A 22,587-nucleotide genomic window follows, 5' to 3' on the forward strand; every position below is an offset into this window, starting at 1 on the left:
TTCTGTTTTCAAGGTTATTAACGATTATTTTCATGCTTCAAATTCTATAAAAAAATGGATTCAGAAATGTGCTGCACTGTTCAAAATAAATGGAAAAACATGGTCTCTCTGCTGAGGAGTGTAATTTATATTCAGCATCAACTAGGAATGGAGGACCAAAAACAGATGGGGAAGGAAGAGGAAGAATGAAGGTGATGACTAAAAGATCATGAAGGGATCTGCTAAGCCACAGACACATATTGATGCTGTTGATATCAGGGCAAGGTTGGGAGATTCTTTTCTGATTTCTGTTACCAGTCCTCCCTCTCGTTTTTCCAGGGTTTCATAGCAAATCTGAGTTTTTAGCACTAATTTCAATGAGATGAGGGTGGAGGTGCGATGAACAGATTTTTTTCCCAAGCATAACAGGCTGTAGAGAAGGCATAGAAATGCCTTGTGGGACAAGATGAAAAAGATACGGAGGTTGGTGTTGTTGGCAGAGGACGGAGTGGAGGATGGGAACTGACGAAAGACACTGGGTCGCAGAGAGCTGTAGAGGCTGCATGAGGTAAGGGAGTTAAAAGGAAAAATTATGAAATATACCCGTGATGCACAGAGCAATATGTCAGCGAGCAGAGATACGGTCCAGAAAACAGCAGTGTGGCTGGTGCATGCCACTAAGGCTGCTGAGGGTTTAGATACCCCGCAGAACGGGCTGTGGCCGAAGGGGGATTAGTCAGGAGCAGGGACAGATGGTTGCTTGGGAGCATGATGAAGATTTTTGGTGATCAGAAGTCACAGAACACAAATCCTCATGCAATGGGAATCTGTTCAGAGGATCTACAGAGATGGTGATATAAAGTGGTGGGTGATGTAGATGCTTTTGACAGCTGTGTTTTTCAGCAACCTGTGGAATTAGTATTGACACTCAAGAAGGAGCCTGCAGTGGTTGAGGTGGGAGCTACCACCCATTTGAAGGACACAAGTAGGCAGAAGTGCTCACTTACTCTGTTACAGCTCCTGAAACCCTTTTGAGCTGCAGGTTCATTTTTCAGCTCCCTCACAAACTGCAAACACTTGAACCACAGCATCAGCAGGCTCTTACTAGAATCTCTTTTTCATCCCACCATTATCAGCATTTTGCACATGGACTGGCAGAATCCGTCATCTGTTGGGATCTTTAATCTCTAAACTCGTTCTACACTCTCCCAATCCTGCACTATGTCCTTCCCTCCCCCATACCTTCTCTCAAGTCATCATACTCTGAATTTCATGTTTTATACCCTTCCTTCCTGACACCCCTCATCCCTCACTCTAATCAGCCTTGCTCTGTTCTTGAGACCACGTACAAAATATGCAAAACTGATAGACATATTTATAGGCACATCACTTACAAAACCTGGGTCGAACCCTTGTCTGCTGACACCCACATAAGAACATTGCAATGGGCATAGTGGGACATACAAAAGCCCATATGGGCAGCATAGCGAAAACATAGGAAACAAGGCAGATAGTGAGTAAGATTTCTACTGGTTTATCTCCTAATTTCTGACCATCAGTGGTTTAGAGGTTCCTTTCTTGTAGCCTGCACCCAGCTCTGTTTGTTTTTTGACATTAAGGTGGTGTGTCAGGATGGGTCATTATATTACATTTGAAAAATAACAAAAACTGTCAAACATGCCCATCACATGTATAAATCATTCTTACTTTGTCACCTTTGCGTCTTCTTTCTCCTCTCCAATTTTCATTGCTGAGCTAGCTTTAGCATATTCTATATTTAAAAAACAAGGGTCCACTGAGGGTCTTTATAACTAATACAGATGTTTTTAAAACAGTCCATTTCCAGCCTGGTTCTAGTTTATGGAAGCTGAATACATCTGGGGAGTAAAATAACTATAGCAGGATCACACCAAAAATGTAATTTTCTTCATGACTCTTGGTGCCATTAACATTTGTCCACTGTTTTCTGGAAAACACAGTGTTCTCTGAGATTTAAGACAAGTACTGTTACTGCATGGAAGAGAAATCTGAAAACAGGTGAGTGTCTAATTCATCACTTGTATTGAGCACAGAGGCTTGATCCATGTTCCCATATGTCCTTATATTTAGCCTGGTATCCTAGGAAGACTTAGAGTCTCTCTTGTTTTCTACCTGTATATCATCCCTTATGCTGGGACTGACTGCAAAAAAAGTCTGGTGGAGCAGAAAGGTCTCAAGGATTTCATACTTCTGCATGTTTTGATAAAACTGACAGGTAGGTGGAAGAAAGAGAGCCTCTTGGCACTTCCAACAGCGAGAAAAGACCACACCATGGTCTCTTCCGATCAATAAATACATGCAGCCTGTTTGTCAGCTAGCCCACAAGCTGCTCCCAACCCACCAGAACAGTGCTGCTCTTGCTTAGACAACACTTGGGGAATATGAAGGACTGCCAAAGGTCTGCTGGAAACCTAAGGAAAGAACCAGGGAACTGCGGTGATGGGAAGGTGGGTGGTGTGGAGATTACAGTCCCTTGATAGGATCATGGGGTGGGGGCGGGATGTGGAGGATGCTTTGTGGCTTGAGGTTTCGGTGACATTGGACATGGCTCCATGTGAACCTAGATTTCATTACTTGTACTTTACACACATAAAAAACCCCAAACAACCACACCCCTCCTGATTCCTCTGGATTTACCTAATTAATAACTTTTTAAAAAAAGTTTTATTTAATGTGTATTTTACCTTGCTGCCTGTGGCTGTGTCCACCATTCAGAATGCTGGAAAAGCATTTCTTAATCTGAATTTCTTAATAAGAATTACTTACTCTGGCTCTGCATCAAAGCTGTAGGAGCACTGTGGAGCACTGGCTTGAGGTTGCTCCTCTGCAAAATAGACCCAGAGATGGCTGGGCTTGTAAACCCCAGAACAGGGGAATCATTTTGCTTTGCGACCCAGAAACTTTCATCTCCCTCCTCCTCTATATAGGACAGGAAAACATGAGCCACAAAATCCATGAGTAGCAAATTTAACAAATGCCAGGATCCTAGGTTTAAAGAAAAACAAAAATAATTTCAACAACCTCTTGATTTGCTTATCTTTATGGTGTGTTCTTTTTTGAAGGGCTTCATTATAGTAATGGGCTAGACAAAGTAGCATACTAGCACTCATCAAATAGTACTTACAAATTATGTACTTTCAAGTATCACAGCAAAATAGGCACCAACTGCAGATTTTAAACATAAGCAAAAACCTTTTCTCCTTTTTTTAGCTAGAGGGGAAAGTGTACTTGTGTTTATTCGCTTTCCTGTTCAAGTTCTTCCCCCACATTCACTGCTACTACAAGACTTATCAACAACTACAGATCATCCCTTCTCCCCTTGGACAGATAAATCATTCCACCTCTTCCCAAGCAAACCTTCCTACAGACATCTGTATGTCCTGTATCTGTGACATTAAATGGCGTACCTTGCACTTGGGGCATAACTGCTAAAAGCCAAGAGAGACTTGCTGAGGACATTGACTTTTGACACATACCTTGGTTGAAAGCCCTTACAGTAAAGAGAAGGTCTTCTTCCATGCCATAAATCTGGATAGGAATTCATCAAGCAATTCATCACCTCTGCATCCCCCAAAAATGTTTACATGGACATCAACAAGGAGACGCCACAATTTACATGGACAACCAAGGTTTACAGAGATTTAAAAATGAAAAATACTGCCTTTTTTGATGTTATATGTGTCTGAGAAGCTGCTGCTTCTGCTGTTTGTCCTTTTGCACATCTTTAAATGATAGCAAAGTAAGTGGAATGAGTTGTTTATCTATTGGAAAAGGAAAGGGACTTTTATACTTGGAGTTCAAACTATACAGACCTGACACTAGTAGTCCGTGAGTGTTTCTAACAGTCTTACGGGTGTTTTCAATATATTCAATAACAGTAGGCTTGAAACAAAAGCTACTGCTCCAGTTGTCCCTTGGGATAATACAGAAGGACACAGTTTTGAAGAGGGAGTAAGTTGAATCAGCTTACTTGCAAAAGAGGAATGCACAGGTCACTGTGCAGCCAGCATGGCTCAGTACATCCCTGAATGGCTCATAAGGGAGACTGGTGAGGAAATGGGGGTGTACTGGCTGACATGAGGCTGTGATGGAGATACATAGCAGTACATTTGCTGGAGAGGTGGAGCTGAAAGAGCTGCAGAGGTCCCATTAGCTCTGACTTCTGTAGCACACATGCCCCTTGCTGCCTTACAGCGGGGGTAACTGCATGGTTCCTCTGGTCACACTTGGGCATCACCCATGTGGAGGCTGGTCTGGAAGAGGGTAAAAGTCAATCCTAAATTTAGAGGTGTGAGTATGCCAGTATATTATGTGTGCCAGATGAGCCAAGCTCCAAGGAAAGAGCCCCAGACTGAAGTAGGTTTGGTTTCGCTTACTGTTATGTAGTTTATTTTGGGGGGAGGCACACTGCATTAACATGACACTCACACATTTCCCTAAGTAAGTGTGTTTCCTCAATGTGGATGTTACATATTTCAACTTGCAGGATGCCCTCCATACCTGCAAGAAATGCTGAGATTTAAGAAATTTCTGAAAAGTGATGACCCCGACTACAGAACTTTTATACCAGATGCTTGTTAACATAACGGTTTCAGTCCTGTCCACTAAAACCTGAAATCCTACCAGAATAGAAACATGGGAAAGAAGGGACATTAACAGGTCATGTAGCCCAAAATGTTAAAGAACCAAGAGTATTAAGAAAGAAGATAATAATGATCAAATTAATTGGAGCATCATAGAGAAAGGTTTAAGATATTTTTTAACTCTCTCATATGTGAGAATTCAATCTTCGTGTTACTGAAGTATAGTAGGAAGACTGTCATAAGTGGGATGAAAATATAATTTATAACTAATTCAAGGAAGCCTTGGTAGAGGAAGGGATGGTCTCCATCAGTTGTGTACCCAGCCACTGACAACTGCAGAACAGGGAGGCAATTCATTAAACTCTTCTTGTGGTGGAAAGAGGGAAGAGGATTTCATCATTGTGGGGAATTTCAACAAACATTATGCTTCCAGTGCTGTCCTTGGAATTCATTCCTAATTTCCTCATTGCTCAAAATATTGCATGTAATGTTGGAGAGTTTTGTGCAGAACTCCTCTGGAGAGAGAGAATGGAATGATTATTTTATTATTGCTGTAGTGCAGCAGCTGATGGACAAGGGACCCTACTGTACTATGTTCCCCGCGGATGCAGAACAAAACTCTGATCCTGCTGCAGAGAGTTTGCAATCTAAATATAAGGCAAAAGGTAGCAGCTAGATCCAGAAAAGGGGTACGCACATACATACACAAACACTGACATTAGGAGGGGAAGAATACTGAAGGATACAAAAGGCAACAACCTTAACATATCCCTTTGTTATGTCTTTGTAGGAAACACATGAAAGTACAGTTTTGAAGGGGAATTTCAAAGAAGACAATGAGGTTTTCTCTGGGTATTTGTGTGAAGCTCCATCCAACAGAAGAAAAAATATGAAGGTGCTCCTTTGAAAATCTAAAAAGCGGTTCATGCAGGTTGGGATCAGATGCTGCTCACAGGAGATGGTGCATTTCTGCAGATTGAATAATAGAGAGCAAGTCTCTGAAAGGTCTTACAAATGAAGAGAAAGGCAGGTAGCGTTGATGCAATACAGAAATGGAAGAGACTGAACTGATTCAAGATGTGGTTGTACCACTTCAAGCCACTTTGAGTGAATGTGACTGCACAGTCCCTTTGCTTCTCTTGCCTTGCACTGGTGTGGGATGGATTTGATGCTTGACAGCTCAGAGCCCTAAAACAGACAGAAAACTAACCCAGCTAAAGGAGTGACTCTTTTTCAGTCAGTTTAACACCTTAAACAGGCTTGCTGCTGGCTAGGCAAGCACTTGTGTCAGTGTAATGTATAAGGAAAAGGATCATATAGCTCTTGTCAGAGGAAGTAATTGCCTTTTTGGCAAGAATTATCACAGTGGCTCTGCTCTGACTTTGTTATACAGAAAGAACATGAAGGACGGAGCTATCACTTGAGAGATCTGGAGTTTTTATAGTTTGGGATATTAGCAGCCCCAGCTCTCCATCACACCCTTTTGCTGGGGTGTGCAGCTCCTGAAGGGAGGGAGAGCAGAGGCTCACACCTCAGGCTGCTGTTCCCCGTATTTCCACAGGCAAATGATGGCTTCTGCCGAAAGAGGGAGTCCTGCCCTTCCCGCCATCTCCAGCTGCATGCTCCTACTTTCCTCTGTTATGCTCACCCTAGAGTTTGGATCAGAAAACAAATCTTGCTGAAAGCTAATCGTTTTGTTTCCCTGACCCGGCTAGCCACATCACCAGGTGAATGGTGCTGCCTGATGCAAGGAAGGGAGTAGGAAGAAGTGATGCCCCCATTGACTGTAGTGTGAATTTATGTCAGTTAAAATGATCTGGTGCCTCTGCCATCTCAGGGCGGAAAGGGGAGTGTCAGATAAGAGTCACAAAGATCCTACTCACCAAAACTGACTGGACTGTTGAGGGTCATAGCCTTGCTTACTGCACTCACTAGGAAGTTCCACCTCAACTGGAAATTCGATGCCAGTTTTCTAAACTCCTCTTTACTCCTGCTTGGCTGCAGATAGAGAAAAAAAATGCTTTATGTTAAAGTTGGTTAAAATAATTCCCTATTGTGTGGCAGAGTATTTCCCCATACAAACTGCATACAAAGGTGGAACAAGAAGGTTTTTTGTTAGAATCCTAAAATAAGTTGAAAGGGATCTTTGGACATCATCTAATCCAACCTCTTGCTCAAAGCATGGCCAGCTTAGTTCAGGCCTTGTCCAGTCAAGTTCTGAATACCTCCAGGATGGAGATTCCACACCCTTTCTGGGTAACCTCTTCCCATACTTAACTACCTTCATGGTAATTTTTTTTTTCTTTGTTAGAAATTTTCTTTGCTGCAACTTGTGTCTATTGACTTATACCCTATAACTGTGAACCCCAAGGAAAAAAGTCCCGTTCCATCTTCTCTATACCATCCCATGAGGTAGATGAGGGTTCTATGAGATGAAGGCATCACTGAACCGCAAAGTGCTATTCTTATTTTAAAAAAAAAAAAAAAATCAAACTAAAGAAGTACAGTTTACTCTGCTTCAGAAAGGGAAAAAAAAAAAACACTTTACCACCACCCAGACCCAAGTTAATTGGTCTGACAACCAACTGAATGCAGTGGTACCATCAGGCTATTGCTAATTCTGAATCAGTGATGAAACAGGGGTGGTAGAGTTGGTAACCTATGGAAAGGTACATGTGCAAGGATGATCATATTTGAATCTTTCACAAGAGCTAGAGACATTGTACTAGAAATTATCACTCTCCTACCACCTGCTAAAAGTCAACAGTTTCTTGAATCAACAGTTTCAAGAATCATGAAGTGTTCTCTTCATTTTTACTAATATTTTTCTTCTGAATTTTGGGTTATTAGGGACTGTTATAATATGTGTCTATGAAATGAGAGCAGATACTGAAACTGCCCGAGTGGATATATGCGCAGAAATATGCTTGTAGTTTGTTTGCACAGATGGAATTTTGTATTCCAATTAATTCCCCCTTTTTCTGCAGCATGCATAAATTGTATTTATGCAAATCTGCAGTCTGGTCAGGTTGCTAGTGTACAATGTAGTTCCTGCAGACTAGTGACAGTCAGCATGTAGCAGGATAAATGATGGGATCACTCCTTCTTTTCTGAAATTATTAAATTAATTTTATACCTGAATGACAAAAGCCTGAAGATTTGAAGACACACAGTTCAGGAGAACTCGAATATCTGTGTAAGGTATCAGCAAAGACATTAAGTCGTTCAAACCTATGAAATACAGAAGAAGGATCATTACTTGAAGTGATTGGCTTGCTTTTTGGTTTGTTTATGCAGTTTTAGCTTTTTTTTTTCTTTTATCTTTAGCTTAAAATATTAAGACATCTGTCTATAGCATTTTGATTAATATACCATTCCTTTACTGATGAATAGTACCCCACTTTGAAATCAGTCAGAATTCACATTTATGTCTATTTCCACCGTATCTACACTGATCTAGTCATCATGGCAAAGGTGTCAAGAATAAACGCTTCCAATGTGAAAGCTAGCATTTGGTTAGCAATACCAACTTACTTATCTGAGATTTTATGTGTTGAGAAGAAAAAATCTTGGTTTATCTGTTGAGGGGGAGAGAACAGTTTTAAAACAATAACAGAAAATGCAGAATATTCTGTAGACCAACAGAATTATAGATAATATTGCCACATATCAGTGCAGCTGTTCCCCCAAAACATTGGAATCCACCAGTGCCAAAAGGTACATCACTATGGCACCTCTCTGAATTTACACCCTTCTGATATATATTCCTTCAAGAAGACATACAGATTGGGTCTGTGAAACCTTGCTTATTATAAATAACAGTTTGGAAAAACAATGAAAACAGAGAATGCAATAAATCCACCTTGGAAAAAGTAAGATCATCATTAATATAATGAGCAAATGTAATAAAAGTGTTCTGTGCAGTGGTTTTGATTTTATAATGTATATAAATATTTAAATGGTTCTCCTGATCGTTCTGTGAAGAAGGCAAATTATTATTCCTACTGAAAGGAGTCATGGAAAGGCTGTGGCACATCCCTTGTCAGTGAGTGAGTCGGGGGTGGGCCAGGAACAAAGAGCTGAGGTTTACCCCCATCAGTTCCATGCACAGCCTAGTCCAACTTGCCTGTCTCTTGCTAATAATTTAAATGGCAGCCCATTAATCTAAGAATTAATTTGCCATCACATTCCCATCCCTTTTTATTAAGCTTGCAAATGCATTATGTCATGGCTGCATACAAACTGTATTTACAGCAGCACATCGATCCCACAGGCTGTAATACAGCAAAAGGACATGAAAGCCGAAAGGCCAATAGTCCTCATCCAGTTCAGCATAAAATATTTTAAAATCTGACCACAAGAAATTATTTTGTGTACTTTGATTAATAACAGAGGAAAATTGAGAAATGCAACTCTTGGAAACTTCTTTTTTGTCAAAGAAAAAGGTAAAAAATTAATATCCCTGTTTGTCAACCTTCTGGAAGATACATCATTTAGTAACACAAACCCCCCTCCTGCTGCCATAGAAAGCTTTAAGAGAGAGTCAGAACGGAAAGCCTTTCATTCCTAACCTTTAAAGTTAAAAGAATAGTATTACATGCTCCATTCTCAATTTTATTGGCTCTTTTCCAGTACTTCGGGTTACAGCAAGTCTGTATTTCCCATTAGGGCAGATGCCATGAATAAACAAGAGGAAATGCTGGAGCTTTAACAATGGCAAGCAAGGGCTTAAGTGGATAGACAGAAAATATAGCAAAAAAATATTACATTTGAGTTCTATGTCATTCTGCAGCTCCTCTGGATTCCTAAGCTTCGATTGAAAGAAGTTTCCAGGCACATCCAGAAATCCCTGATCAATGGCAGAATGCAATTCTGATCGCAGAACAGTGACTTTGCTGTGGCTGTTCAAGATTGTTCTCACTGTCTATAGATAATAAGAAAACAGTTAATGCCTTTCATTTTCTCAAGCCCTTAACTTGGTCAAAAAGCTTTCCTTATTCAGTACTAGACTTTATGTAACCAGTCTCCAAATTGGGGAAAAAAAATAAGGGAGATGAATCTTAAGATGTCTTCAAGCGTTTTTTGTTCTGGGAGATATTATTTTCAATGACGCTCTGTGTTGCTGTCTGTGATGTAGCAGACAAGGCTAACATGCTTGAAGTATCTGGGCAACTGCCTGGGCAATCGGTTTTGCCTGGAGTTATTATAGTTACTTCAAATAACGGTATTTTTGTCTAAAACATGGTGTATCAGGGCTGACTTTTCCTCGATGTTACCTGTCCTTAGTACTTGTTTCAATTAAATTCAAAGGCAAATTTTGTCAAGTAAAAATAACATTAGAAATACGGTATTAGTTAATCTTAGTTGGGATTTTATCCCATTTGTCTGCTTATGAGTCGTTCATGAACAAATCTGGCTTCATATTTGTCCCAAAAAGTATTACTCACATAGATATTGCAAACAATTTTCAGCTTAACATTTGATCCTCATCTCTTCACTTTTTTTTTTCATTAATTGCTATTATCACACAATATTCCTTCAGATTCTTGATGAAATGATGAAAACAGTGAAGGAATTTAAACCTCAATCCATTGAAATTTGTTAGTCCATACATTTAGTCTCTCACTTCCATACAGAAGTCAGTAAGATCCTAAAGCCTTTGTTGAATTTTGCGGTTTTATATGAATAATCCATGTCCAGTTGGGCCTTCCAGAGGAAAAATATTTTTTGTAAAATTCAGAAAAACTTCCAGATTCATAAACATTTTAACAAATCCCATTCACCAGGTGCTTATCATGACCCCACAAGCAGCAGTGAATGTGACTGCCTATTTGTTTGCAAACATAATTCCCAGTACAGCCATTTTTCTTTTTCATCATTCTGCTAGCTTTACCAAAATACCAAAAGTACTCTGATTCTTACTCGGTAATCCCCTTCAGTGAAGTTAAAGACAAAGGCTTTTTACTTGTTTTACTTGGAGTTTCCAGTGTCAGAAGAAGAGCTGCTGCTTCCAACATGAACACCTGACACTACCAGGGGCAGCACCTTCAGTACACTGCTAGCACCCGACTCCATGCCCCAGTGGTTTAGACTGGTCCCTTTAGCCATTGCACTTCACCATACTAAATACAATTCTCTAAATGACTGAGAGCCAGCTCTGACAACACTTAAATACAGCTTACCAGAGGCAGGAATCAGCCCCAGAAAATGACAAGCATAATTTCTCGTAGGGAATTTGCACCTTTTTATGCTCTAATTACTTCTGCATATCCAGGTAGTAGCAGCTGTCAGCCCGCTTTACCTACACATGATGGGAAAGTTACTTTTTTTTCTTTTGAATGCTGACCCTGACAAAATTATTCCTATTTTCTCACCAGGTGGCTGAATTATTGCAAAGTACTGTACAAGGGAAGGTGTGGTTACACCATTCAGAGGCTGCAACTGCAAAGCTCCTCTGTAGTACTTCTCATTAGGAGCACTCTCACCTGCTTTGACCATCATTCTCTAGTTGAAATTCCAGGTGCATTTTAGACAGAGAAAACTGAGGAAGGATGATTAGAAATATCAAATGACTCCTATGTGAGAAGATGAGATAAACTTTAGCTTTGAAGAGAAATAACTGAGGAAGGATCTGATGGAGGTTTGCAGGGAGAATTCCATGAAGAAGGGTAGAAATTTTAAAATAATAGAAGAAAGTATTTTTTCACACAACAAGTCATCAAACCTTGGAACTCACTACCCCAAGATGTTCTGGATACCAAAATCAAGCTATTAAATACCAAGATGTGGATATAACCTTCATCTCAGGTTGCTGGAAGTCAGGAGAGTACAATGGAGGAAGAGTGAGGCATCAATTACTCTACTTATACCCACTTCACATGAGCATCTAATGAGGCCCACCAGAGCAAATGGGATACAAGTCTACACAAGCCTAGGATCATGTCTGACTGACTAAAACACTTAGCTGTCCTTTCTGAGGGACATCCACCTCCCCTCGAAGCATCTGCATGTTTCTCACATGCTGAAAATTTTAAACACCTGTGGTTAAACATCTTCTGGTGTTCACTGAACAGGAGGATGCATTTGCAGGAGAATGTTTATCTGGTATTTGTTTCCTACCCTGTTTTTCTGGAGCCCAGTATCCATGGCTTTGGCAAAATCTCTCGTAGAAGTTGTAATAGAGCCTATGTGACTGCTGAAAGACTATGGGGATGCTCATTTACGGGACTTACGTAATTTCACTTATCGAAACTATTGTTTTTAAATTGCCAATGGGACTAATCATCACATACACTGGAACTCCTTTGCCCTTCCCTTGTATTTTAAGGAGACTCTAGAGAAGGTGCAAACATCATTTACTTGTGAGAACAGGGCCAAGAGCTCATTAACATGAACAAGAACCAGGCTCAGAATGTGCTCAGCTGTAAGCACAGATCTGACCCTGACTCTCAGGTCTGCTAGGTTCACTTTGTGCTGGTTAAACAGTGTAAAGGGGATGTAAAGCAGCCAGAGGCCACTGCTAGAGAATTCCCCCCCAACTAGGCTGCAATTCTCTTGCCCTAAATCTTGAGGGTGTAAATTCAGCGTTGACTCTCTGCAGCTTTTCTGCACATTAGGAATAGGCAGGGAAGAATCAAAAAGCTACAACCAGCAAGCACCTTGACATCATGACTTGAGCAGAGGAGGGTGATGTAAAGTCTGAGTATGTAAGTCAAATGCAAATGACTGGGAGTAGTTGGTATTTGCAGTCTTGCTGGATCACATTCTTCAGTGCATAAGAAGCACTGTTTAGAAGCACATGAAGCTGAGCTTTTAAAGTATTTAGTATCTCCGCGGGCTGCTGCAGTAAATGGGAACTGCAAGTGCTCAACACTTCACAGAAGTCAACCTATGCATCCTTGTGCATTATTATTTTTATTTTTTAAAACTTTTTTAAAGTAAGTGATGTATGTGTTTTGTATTCTGCTGGTGATGAAGTTTTCCCATAAATAAAAGATACCTGGAGTACTGTGTCCAGCTCTGGGGCTCCCAGCATAAGAAGGATGTAGACCTGCTTGACCGAGTCTAGAGAAGGGCCACAAAGATGATCAGGGGACTGGAGCACCTCCCTTATGAGGAGAGGCTGAGAGAGTTGGGGTTGTTCAGCCTAGAGAAGAGAAGGCTCTGGGGAGATCTTATAGCGGCCTTCCAGTACTGAAAGGGGGCCTACAGGAAAGGTGGGTAGGGACTCTATCCGCAAGTGCAGTGATAGGACAAGGGGTAACAGTTTTAAACTGAAAGAGGGTACATTTAGATTAGCTATAAGGAAGAAATTCTTTGCTGTGAGGGTGATGAGACACTGGAACAGGTTGCCTAGAGAAGTTGTGGCTGCCCCCTCCCTGGAAGTGTTCCAGGCCAGGTTGGACGGGGCTTTGAGCAACCTGGTCTAGTGGAAGGTGTCCCTGCCCATGGCAGGGGGGTTGGAACTAGGTGATCTTTAAGGTCTCTTCCAACCCAAACAATTCTATGATTCTGTGATTTATTAAGGAAGAATGTGACACTGCTGTGCAGTCCAAGAAGCCACAGTTCGCTTCCTTCCTCCCCTTTATTGTGGGGACACAATGTAGTGATTTAAGCCAGGCGGCATGTTGGGAAAATCTTGTACTTGCTGTTTCAAGGAGAGGAGAGAATATACCACCATAGACCACCTGTTCTCTTCTGCTTTCTTCCTTATTTGTGACCTATCTCTTCTGTCATGGCCTGGACCACCTCACAACCCAAGCTTTTGGAAGTATCCAAAGGACACCAATGGAAGGAACGCTGCAGAGAGGGTGCAACCCCTCATAATAATGCAGCACTGAATGAAACAATTTACTTTGCAGTGTTCAAAAGGTTAAAAATGCATCTCCTGGATACATCTCTGTAGCTGAGAAGAATGATACTGTAGAACAAAAAGCAGGCAGAGATATTAATTGTTAGAGAGATTTTTGTCTCTTTCTTCCCAAGGGAAAAAAGCCAATCTGAGTGATGGCCCTGAGGAGCAAAGTTCAGAGGATGCTACCCTGCAGTGCTCTTTCCAACACTGTCTGGCCAGAGGATGGAGAAGATTTTGCCAACTGATCCCTGGGATCCATGAAAAAGGTGAGGGTCTTGTGCCCTTAAAGACTTCATGGCTTGCTCCCCGACCCTGCAGCTTCACTGCAGCCAGCATATTAGCGATTTCCCTTGTGCAGGCTGCTGCAGCACTCGTCATAGAGAGTGATCAGGCTGCTGCATAAAACCAATTTTAGAATAGCTCCAGCATGTCCTATCTGACTGGCTTTGGCATGGCTGAGCGAGGATACTGGAAACTGTCATCTGACCCTTCCAGCTACTGTGTTCTCCTCTCCATATGGGACCACTGACCATATCTCAGAGGCTGTCACAGAACCCAGAGGGAGGAAACGGCCCCCTCAGCATACTTACGGTGTGGGAAGAGATGGGTAGGAGGGTGAGCGTGATTTGGACCATGGTCAGTATACAGCTAAGAACACTTGTGCTGCTGCTGTTGTCCTACAGTGGAGCATCTCATAAATAGTCCAAACTGCCTGAGTGAATGAGATGCCCAGTTTTTTTTGTTTTACAGATTCTGGAACATACCTTGGCAATGTTAGAAAGGTCTGTCTTTCTCCTGAGTCTTTTTATAAACACTGTAACTTCTGTTAAAGAAGAAGAGGCAGATGTTTCATATCATTAATATTTTACAGTCTAAAAGATGTTAATGAAGACAGATCTTTTAAGTTAGAAAGTAGATCCCTAGGGGAGCTACGGAGGCTAGCGAAGAGCACAGAGGGGGCACTGAGCCAGCGTTATGGGCTGGGGACCCTTGCAGTTTAAAGCTCGCAAGCAGAAGCTGCCCAGGTCACCACTCTTCCTTCACTGCAAATCTGTTAACCCATGACACACAGGAAAAATCGTTCCAATATTTTTTTACATTAAATACTTCTTAATCAAGACTAATACTCTTTTATGTGTGTGGTTTAAGGTGAATGAAGGAAACGTTAATTTTAAACCTCCTATATTTTGTTCAGAGGGCTTAGAGTTACACCTTTATGCATCTATAATTCTGTAGCACTGTTAGTAGTAGCTGGTTTCTTTGGTTCTATTTTCTCCTGTTTATAATGTGTTGTAATTATATCAAGCATGGTCCAGGAATATCCTTTTTAAGAATAAAATATAAAATAACTGATTCTTAGTTACAGGAAAATCGAATATAAAGCAACTTACGAACTTCTGTAGACAGACAATGGTTTTCAAGTGAAAATTTCTGTTTCCCTGAGGTTTGTACAAACCAGAAAGACCAGGATGTATATACAAAGGTTTGCAGCTGATTAATTACATATACCTCCATGCACACACATGTTAAAAACACATTACTAAGTTTGCTCTGTCAAGCATTCAAATGTAAGAAATGCCAGAATTAAGACTGTCTGCAAGTCTTCCTTGAGCATATGAATGCTAATACAATCTTTTTTCTACACAGGAGCCCTGCTTTGCCAACTGAGGAGTTCGTCTTCCCTCAATGAGCAACTGAGCAACATCATGTTTTAGCCAGAATCTTCAGCATCGTATATAAATATTTGTATGTATGTATGTACATATTTACAAATACACACACCTTTGTATAGTACAGATTATTTCAAATCCTCCTCTAATGACAGAGTCATAGTTTCCCTATGGGACTATGGCTTTTTTTCCCTTTATACTGAACTGCACTATAGCCATTAATTAATTTATCTGCATAAAACCACTTGCAAGGTGAAGAGACAGAACAATACCTAAATTTCAGAGGGCAGACTGCGTATTATTCAGTCATCTACACAGCCAAAGCGATCATGGCGAGAGACAGATCTTTAAAAAGATTCAAGTACACTTTAATTTACCATGAATTGGGAATAATTTTGTCTTAAATTTGTTCTCACATATTATCTGAGACTATTTATTTTCAACTGTATCCCAACAACTCTAGTCCTCACTACTATTGGTTACATCAGCTAAAAATGTTTTTAAAATCGTTTCTGTAAGAGTCTTGTAATACAATCTTCTCTGCAGTTTAAGCAAAGATTGTTTTATGAAAATCTCTCTATTACTCACACGTACCTTTAGATTTGGATGTTTGGAGCAGTAAGGGAAACTCTTCCAAAGCATTAAGGAGCCAAAGTTCAAGATTTTTACTGAACAATCTGATTGAGTTCATGTGTTGCACAGGCACCTCCTCCAAGAAATCATGAAGTAGGATGTTCTCCATTTCCTAGAATACAAATTCATGGAGCTGCACATGATTGGTGTACTACAGATATTTACAGCTGAATGAAACAAAATTGTATTGATAGTTTAATTGTAAAAAAGCCTGTTTTTTTCTTCCAATTAAACAATAGCTAAGCTACCTTTATTAGTAGAAGGAAAAAGATCCTAACAATAAATGTAGTTTTCTGAATTAATTACTAGACACTACTTAATGACCTGCTGTAAATAAGAATCAAATTATTTTGATCATAAAACTGCATATTTCTACATGGAATGTCGCCGAGAAATGCAGTAGTGTTCTCAAAGGAAAAATAACTCTTGTAATTTGGAAAACAGTTATCAGTCAAAATTTCAATCACATAACCTCATGCCAGAACCACAGACCACATTTATAACAGCATACTCCATTGATATTAGGGAGTTTCAAAGGAATATATAGTAGAAAAATGGAAGTTATCTCAAATTCCACTGTCTCCTTTCAAAATCCATACTGTGCTGTCTCAGAAAAAGTCAAAGAACAAACTTGAGGTATAAACAAAAATCCCATTGTACAGCATGCAAGAAACAGCTGGCTCTTCTCCTCAGGTAGAGCTACCAAAAAGGCATAAACACGTAATAACGTAATTACAACAAACAAGTGTGCTTACAGTACCTTGAATAGCTGCCTATCATAGCTTTTGAACAGCTGGCATACATCTGTCAAGGACATAAGTGCTATTCTTTCAGGCTGAAGAGACCTCCAGAATGACATGATACAGTCTTCCACCTGTCGCACAAAGTCCTGTATGAATTTTCACTGATTTTACACTTGTGAAAGGTGAAGTGTAATTCAGTACGAGAACACAGATAAGCACAGAAGCAAAAGAATGACAGTGGAGCTGGGCTCTTTGCCTGGCCCCATCCTGGCCAGGCTCCAGCATAAGTGGAAGCATCCTGGGGTAACAAGCTGAACCTCACAAGGCAGCATAAGAAAGAAGAGAGAAACAAAGAATTGTGCCATGGATATGTGGATATAATGAAAGGTATGTGTCCATGGCCTTGTGTTTTGTGCTGGGCTCAGACCTGTTGATGTGCCTGGAGTGCTCAGGATATGCCTACAAACTCAGATTCTCAGAGCATGTTGTGTTAATTAAGACTTCCCAAATAATTTGACTGAATGCTCCTTTTATCTATAAATGATCACCTACCTTAGATCAAACTATCAATAAGCTACACAGAAACAATTTTATCCTTAGAATTGTTTGCTGTCATCAGAATGAGTGTTATTAAATCAAAGGCATACCTTATCAAGCTCGCTCTTTCTCACCATATGTAAAATATCTTGACAATGGCTGCAGTATTCATTGGCAAGCAGTACCTGGAGAAGGTAACCAAAAAAAGGGTAAAAAAGATCACACAGGCAAAGAGCTAACTCACTTGCTGATCAAATACTTGAACGTACCATTTCGTAGGGGTATTTCTTCCCTAGCTCTTGCTCCCAGAGATAGAATATGCTGAATTCAGGCCAAGGGTACCGAAATCCCTCTTGTTCAGTCTTCAGATAAATGACAGATGGAGAACAGTGCAAATTCTTGCTCTCAATGAATCAGGATTTATTTTGAACAATAAAAAAAAAATCATAATTATCTTGTCAGTTATGTTAAAAGTATTAAGTACTTTCTTGAAATTGTATGACATGATTTTTTAATAAGATGTATTTCTTCAGAGAAATGCTTGTCCTTTTTTTTAGAAAGTAGGGGTGGATGAAAGAAACAAGCATGGCTGACTAAATATTTAAATCCTAAACAGTACATGAATTTCTTTTCAAAACCAGTGAATATTTAATGCTATACATATCTTCCACATATCTTCTTTCTATAGCACTCATGTCACAGTTGTAACCTTCTAAATAAGGCTGCAGATAGTTGGCTCTGCTGTCGGGGTGACGGCACATTCCTCATCAGCTGTCATTACATCCACTTCAGAGCACTCATTACTGTACCCGAGTGCTCCGTAAAAATAAGACAGATATCCAGTCTCTCCTTTTTTCCTCACTTTGGTCCACATAATTTTGTTGCTCATGCTCTGCTGGCTGACTTCCAACAACCCCAGTGTCAAGCCATCCCATGACAGCACACTTATGGGGAAACGGCCACAGGTTAGTCTTGCATCTGCCCTTTTCAGTGAGCAGGGGTTGTGCTCTTTTTTGTTAATCATTTCCTAGTATTTAAATACTTGTTGTGCCAATAGACTCTGAGCACGCTGAAAAGACACCGGCTCAGCAGCATGAGGGTCTGTTACTGCGGGCCTCAGGCATGGAAGGTTGTACCCCACTAACTCCTATAATATTCAAAACCTGGGCTGTCAGCCACAATCTCAGCACAGATAAAATTATTTGAGCTGACGTTAAGACGACAAAAATATTTAGCTACCAGGTGAAGTAGGAGTGGGGGAAGTAAGCATTTAGTGAGATTATGCAGACAAAGATTATGTTGAAGAAGATGATGGGTTAACTGCATTTCATCAGGACCTATTATATAGCAGTTCTAATTAAACACACAGATAGACATTTTGTTATAAGTCTAATGTATCCGAAACTCACTGTTCTTTTTTTTTGGCTATTTCTCTTGTAACCAGCTGCATCTCCAGAACTGCAGGCGTTTCCACTGTGGTAAAATATACAACAGAAAAAAAAAAAAAAAACTTTAAAACCCCACCAATTTATTCTGTATTTAGTAAGAAAATGAGCTCAAACTGGATAAAGTGCACTAGATTGGAGCATCACATTTGGGAAACAAACCCCACTCTCCTTCCTGTCATTCAGCAGCCCCATGATTTTCTAACGAGTCTGAAGACCAATTTCTTAATTTTAAGATAAAACTGAACCATTCATTATAAGGATGGCAAGGTATTAGCCATTTAACAGTGCAATGTCTTCCAACATCTTGCACCAAAATAGTGGGTTTGTATTTGGAGTTGCAATTCATTTGGAATGATAATAATAATGATAAACATGCAAATAATGAAAGCATAATCATCCTTGTGCTTTGATTTCACAGTTATTAAATTTTCGGCACCCTGTATCAGTTTAGATGGCATTTCATTTCTGACTTTCCCCATTTACTTTGCAAACATGCCATGATGTTCCACACGGTCAGAATTCACCTGGACCTGCAAAGGCTTGGCCACTGGCTTTTGGCTGAAAAGCCAGGGATGCAGGCACAATAGACTGCTTTCTTGCTTCACCATCTCCTACCTCTCTCCCTGCCTGTTTTGCTGAGGCTAATCCTACAGGAGGGAGAGGCAATGTTGCTAGTAAAAGGGACGTGCTGTGAGAGTTGGATTCCTCCAGTCAAGCCCCCATCTGCTGTTGACACCTGCTCGCTGTCTGTGAAGGCATTTCAAACTCCAGGGTCCTTTTGGACTTGGCTGTTTTGAAGGGTGACAGGCAGGGGCTTTGTAGAAAATGTGCTTCCACTGGTGACTGCCAACACTCAGGCTGTCTAATCAGATCCTGGGTGCTGGTTTCACTGCTGTCATGTATTATAAACCAGGGTACCACCATACGTCCTGAAGGGACAGAGGACAAAATGTAACAGCTTATCTGCTTGAAAACTCAAGCCACTTAAAATGCCTCCTCTCACTTCTCTACTGTCCATAGGACTGACACTTGCCACCTGAAAAAATTACCTTTCCCTCCGCCACTGCTCTCTGCCATGAAGGTAGTGCTCCAGAGAAACAACCAAACTGACTGCCCAATGCAGGGTACAACATTCACGTTGGGTATGTTTGGGAACCCTATTGACTCTTTCTCCCAGATATTTTAGGGTTGGTGGGTGGACAAAGGGAAGAATGTGTAAGTAGAAATGTTTCATAACCCTTCTTTGAAATGGGTCCTTCCTGCAGATTTCTAAAGCCTGTGAAACAAAATTAATGAATATTTTCCAGCTCCTGCTCTCCCTGAGAAGGCGGCCAGCTGTATCTTCTTCTGCTGCTACTATGGCAACACATATCAGCATTGCTTTCCTCCAGTGGGCTGGCTCCCGCGTCAGGCTGGCTCCCCACTCCCCCCGACACGGGGATGGCGAGGTGTGAGAAGGGGTGCTGCGTGGGTCCTCCTGCGCCCCAGCAGCCAGACGGGAGCTCAGTGATGATTACGTGCAAATACCTATGGAAAGCTAACATCTATGTGCTCCCACTGTTAGCAAATGAGGTTTGGACTCACCCGGTGCCCACGGAGGTGCTCAGCTGCCAGGCAGAGCTGCTCACTTTCCCTGGAGAGCGGTGCCTCGGTAAAGACAGGCTTAATAAAGACAGAGCACACAAAAGAGGATGTTGGTGGGAGAAGGGGAAAATGGGTGGTGGCAAAATCACAAGGAGTCTCACCATATCTCTTGCAGAGTTTGGATGATGCTATGGGGTGGGAACTAGAGCTAAAATGAGGAATACAATAGTGGGGATGACAAAAAGACTAACAGAGGAGGCGAATGGGAAGGACAAAAGAAAAATGAAAGGAGGGAGGGTTGTGAATGTGTATGCTGTTGACTGTCAGATTAGACTGAGATTAGAAAAGCTAATTTGCTAGAATCAGATCAGATTTTTTTTTATTAAAAAATCATGGGTTTGCTTCACTAGAAAGTCAGAAGCCCAAACCTTCCCTATTACTAGAATCGTAAAGTAACTCTTACAAAACCAAATTTTGCTAGCATTTTTTTAATGCTGCTGTACTCTGAGCCAGAACAAGTACTGTTTTAGGGAAAGCTTGTCCTCAAACCTCCCATTCCTAGAGGGCACCCTATTGTAATGCAAATCAGTAGATACTATATTCCCTTAAATCTCCGTAATACATTTGGACACCTCATTGATTACAGTTGTTTATTTACACTACATTCATAACATCATCATCAGAGCTGTGGCACACATATCTTCAAAAAATCCAAGATTTCTAAATGAACCGACTCACAGGTGCTGTATCCTCATGACTCCTTGTGTGAACACATTCCAACCCAGCCAACTCATACATCTGAGGCCCTGCTACTATCAAAAGGCAAATGCCTTCTTTGTAGTCAAAGGCAAACCATTATAATCTTACTGCCATTTCTATGACACCAACAAGCACAGCTCCCAGCCTGCCAGATCCTTCACGGGTCTAGTTCCTCACTACCAGCACCATGTCAATTGCCAGCTATCTCGATATGGTCAAGAAATATTCTTTTCAGTAATTAGAGAGAGTGGATCATAGTTTTGAAACCATCCTTTTCTTCGCCAACCTGCAGGCTGGGTGGATGCCTTGGCTTCTCAACCGGGCTCCCAGCTCCACCTTTCCTTCAGGTGGGTGCAACAGAAAAAGCATCTGCATGTTGAACTCTATTCAAGCATGGGAGGGAGCAATAGTTATTTAGGACATGTTCACTACTGAAACAGGCATCCCCTGTCTCTGACAGAGGGAAATGGCAACAAGGCAGAGAAGTATATCCCATTAGCAGGGTCTGGTCCACAGGCCAGCATTTGGACTGCACTGAAATGGTATATCAAAAATCTTCTTCACTGTATTTTGGAAATTTCCACACCAACACACTCTCAAAAATTGAGAAGTTTTTAAGGATAATTGCTGCAATTATACGATTACTTCCGTGAGAACAGAAGTTGTTCCTGCAGGTAGAAAAGTCTTCAAGTTTTCATTACTCTTTTTCTAAATTTCAATTTTCTAATTAAAAAACCCCCTAAGATTTGGCATTGATGGTTTTATCAACTTTATTGGATCATAAAAAATTAATTCTCATTTCAAAAAGTACTGAACCCTGCTGAGATGAGGTATTTTCTTGATGTGTTCCTATTTATTTGCAAAGAACGTCCAAAACTCACTGCAGATGGAAACAAACTCACTTATTTGGTTGAAGCTGCTGCTTATTTTGTATGTGACCTAATTATTTCTTTCAAAGTTGTGTTACTCATGCTTCTCTGGCTGTGTTTTGTGCTTTTTATTGCTTTCTCTCCATTTTTTCTTGCTGTCCTTTATCAGACACTAAGAAGTAACTGTAGCACCCAGCTGCCCAGGTGTTGTGGGCCTGCATGTTGGCTTGGGACAGGGACGTGTGGCTGCATTCAGTTCTAATTTCAGCTGTCTGGCTTCACACAACAGCTTAGTAACTTCATATAACTGTCTTAAATGAAGGAAGCATCAGACAAGATAATTTTGTACTTAAGAGACTTTTCTATTGCAACTAGAAAGATGATCTTTGTCTGAATACAATCTTTATCTTTTGATTATTTTTTTTTTTAAATCTGGGAAGTTATCTCAAGAAACTATATCAGCATCTCTAGATGGCTGGTTGATGTCAGCCCTTTCCCTGGAATACACCTCTTTTTCCTTGGTTTGACCAAATTAAATATATTTTTTTAGGAGTAGGTGTCTGGGCAAGCACCTCTGGCAGCTGGTGGAGAAAAGGGAGGCCTGCAGACAGTGCAGCAGCTCCTCCATGGTTAAGCATGGGCTACAGCGTGTTCCCCAGCCCATCAGAGAGCATGGCTGGTTTCCATGAGGAGGGCCAAGGACACAAGCTGTGCTGGCATATGTGGTGCTTCTGGCTCCCAACAATGACTAAAGTCCTTGTTTCTGCACCTAGCCCACATCGCTTCCTTGGTTCCTCCTACCTTTTGTAATTTTTCCTCATGTTTCTATGCTGGGAGGAAAAAGAGCAACAATTCGAATTGTTCTATTTTCTCTCTCATCTATCTATGA

General features: G+C 40.9%; 1 protein-coding gene across 1 annotated transcript in view; it reads right to left on the reverse strand.

The window, feature by feature from the left end:
• Window positions 1–22,587, reverse strand: part of RFX8 (regulatory factor X8) — a 33,511-nt gene that overhangs the window by 1,305 nt on the left and 9,619 nt on the right. The window contains 12 exon segments of the mRNA XM_074815101.1: window positions 2,785–2,881; window positions 2,884–3,003; window positions 6,485–6,599; window positions 7,738–7,832; window positions 9,369–9,525; window positions 14,220–14,278; window positions 15,720–15,870; window positions 16,519–16,632; window positions 17,149–17,223; window positions 17,308–17,442; window positions 18,448–18,511; window positions 20,071–20,133. Of these exon segments, the coding sequence (XP_074671202.1) occupies window positions 2,785–2,881; window positions 2,884–3,003; window positions 6,485–6,599; window positions 7,738–7,832; window positions 9,369–9,525; window positions 14,220–14,278; window positions 15,720–15,870; window positions 16,519–16,632; window positions 17,149–17,223; window positions 17,308–17,442; window positions 18,448–18,511; window positions 20,071–20,133 (1,245 nt within the window).

Source organism: Strix aluco, chromosome 2 (assembly GCF_031877795.1).
Source record: "Strix aluco isolate bStrAlu1 chromosome 2, bStrAlu1.hap1, whole genome shotgun sequence".
NCBI lineage: Eukaryota > Metazoa > Chordata > Aves > Strigiformes > Strigidae > Strix > Strix aluco.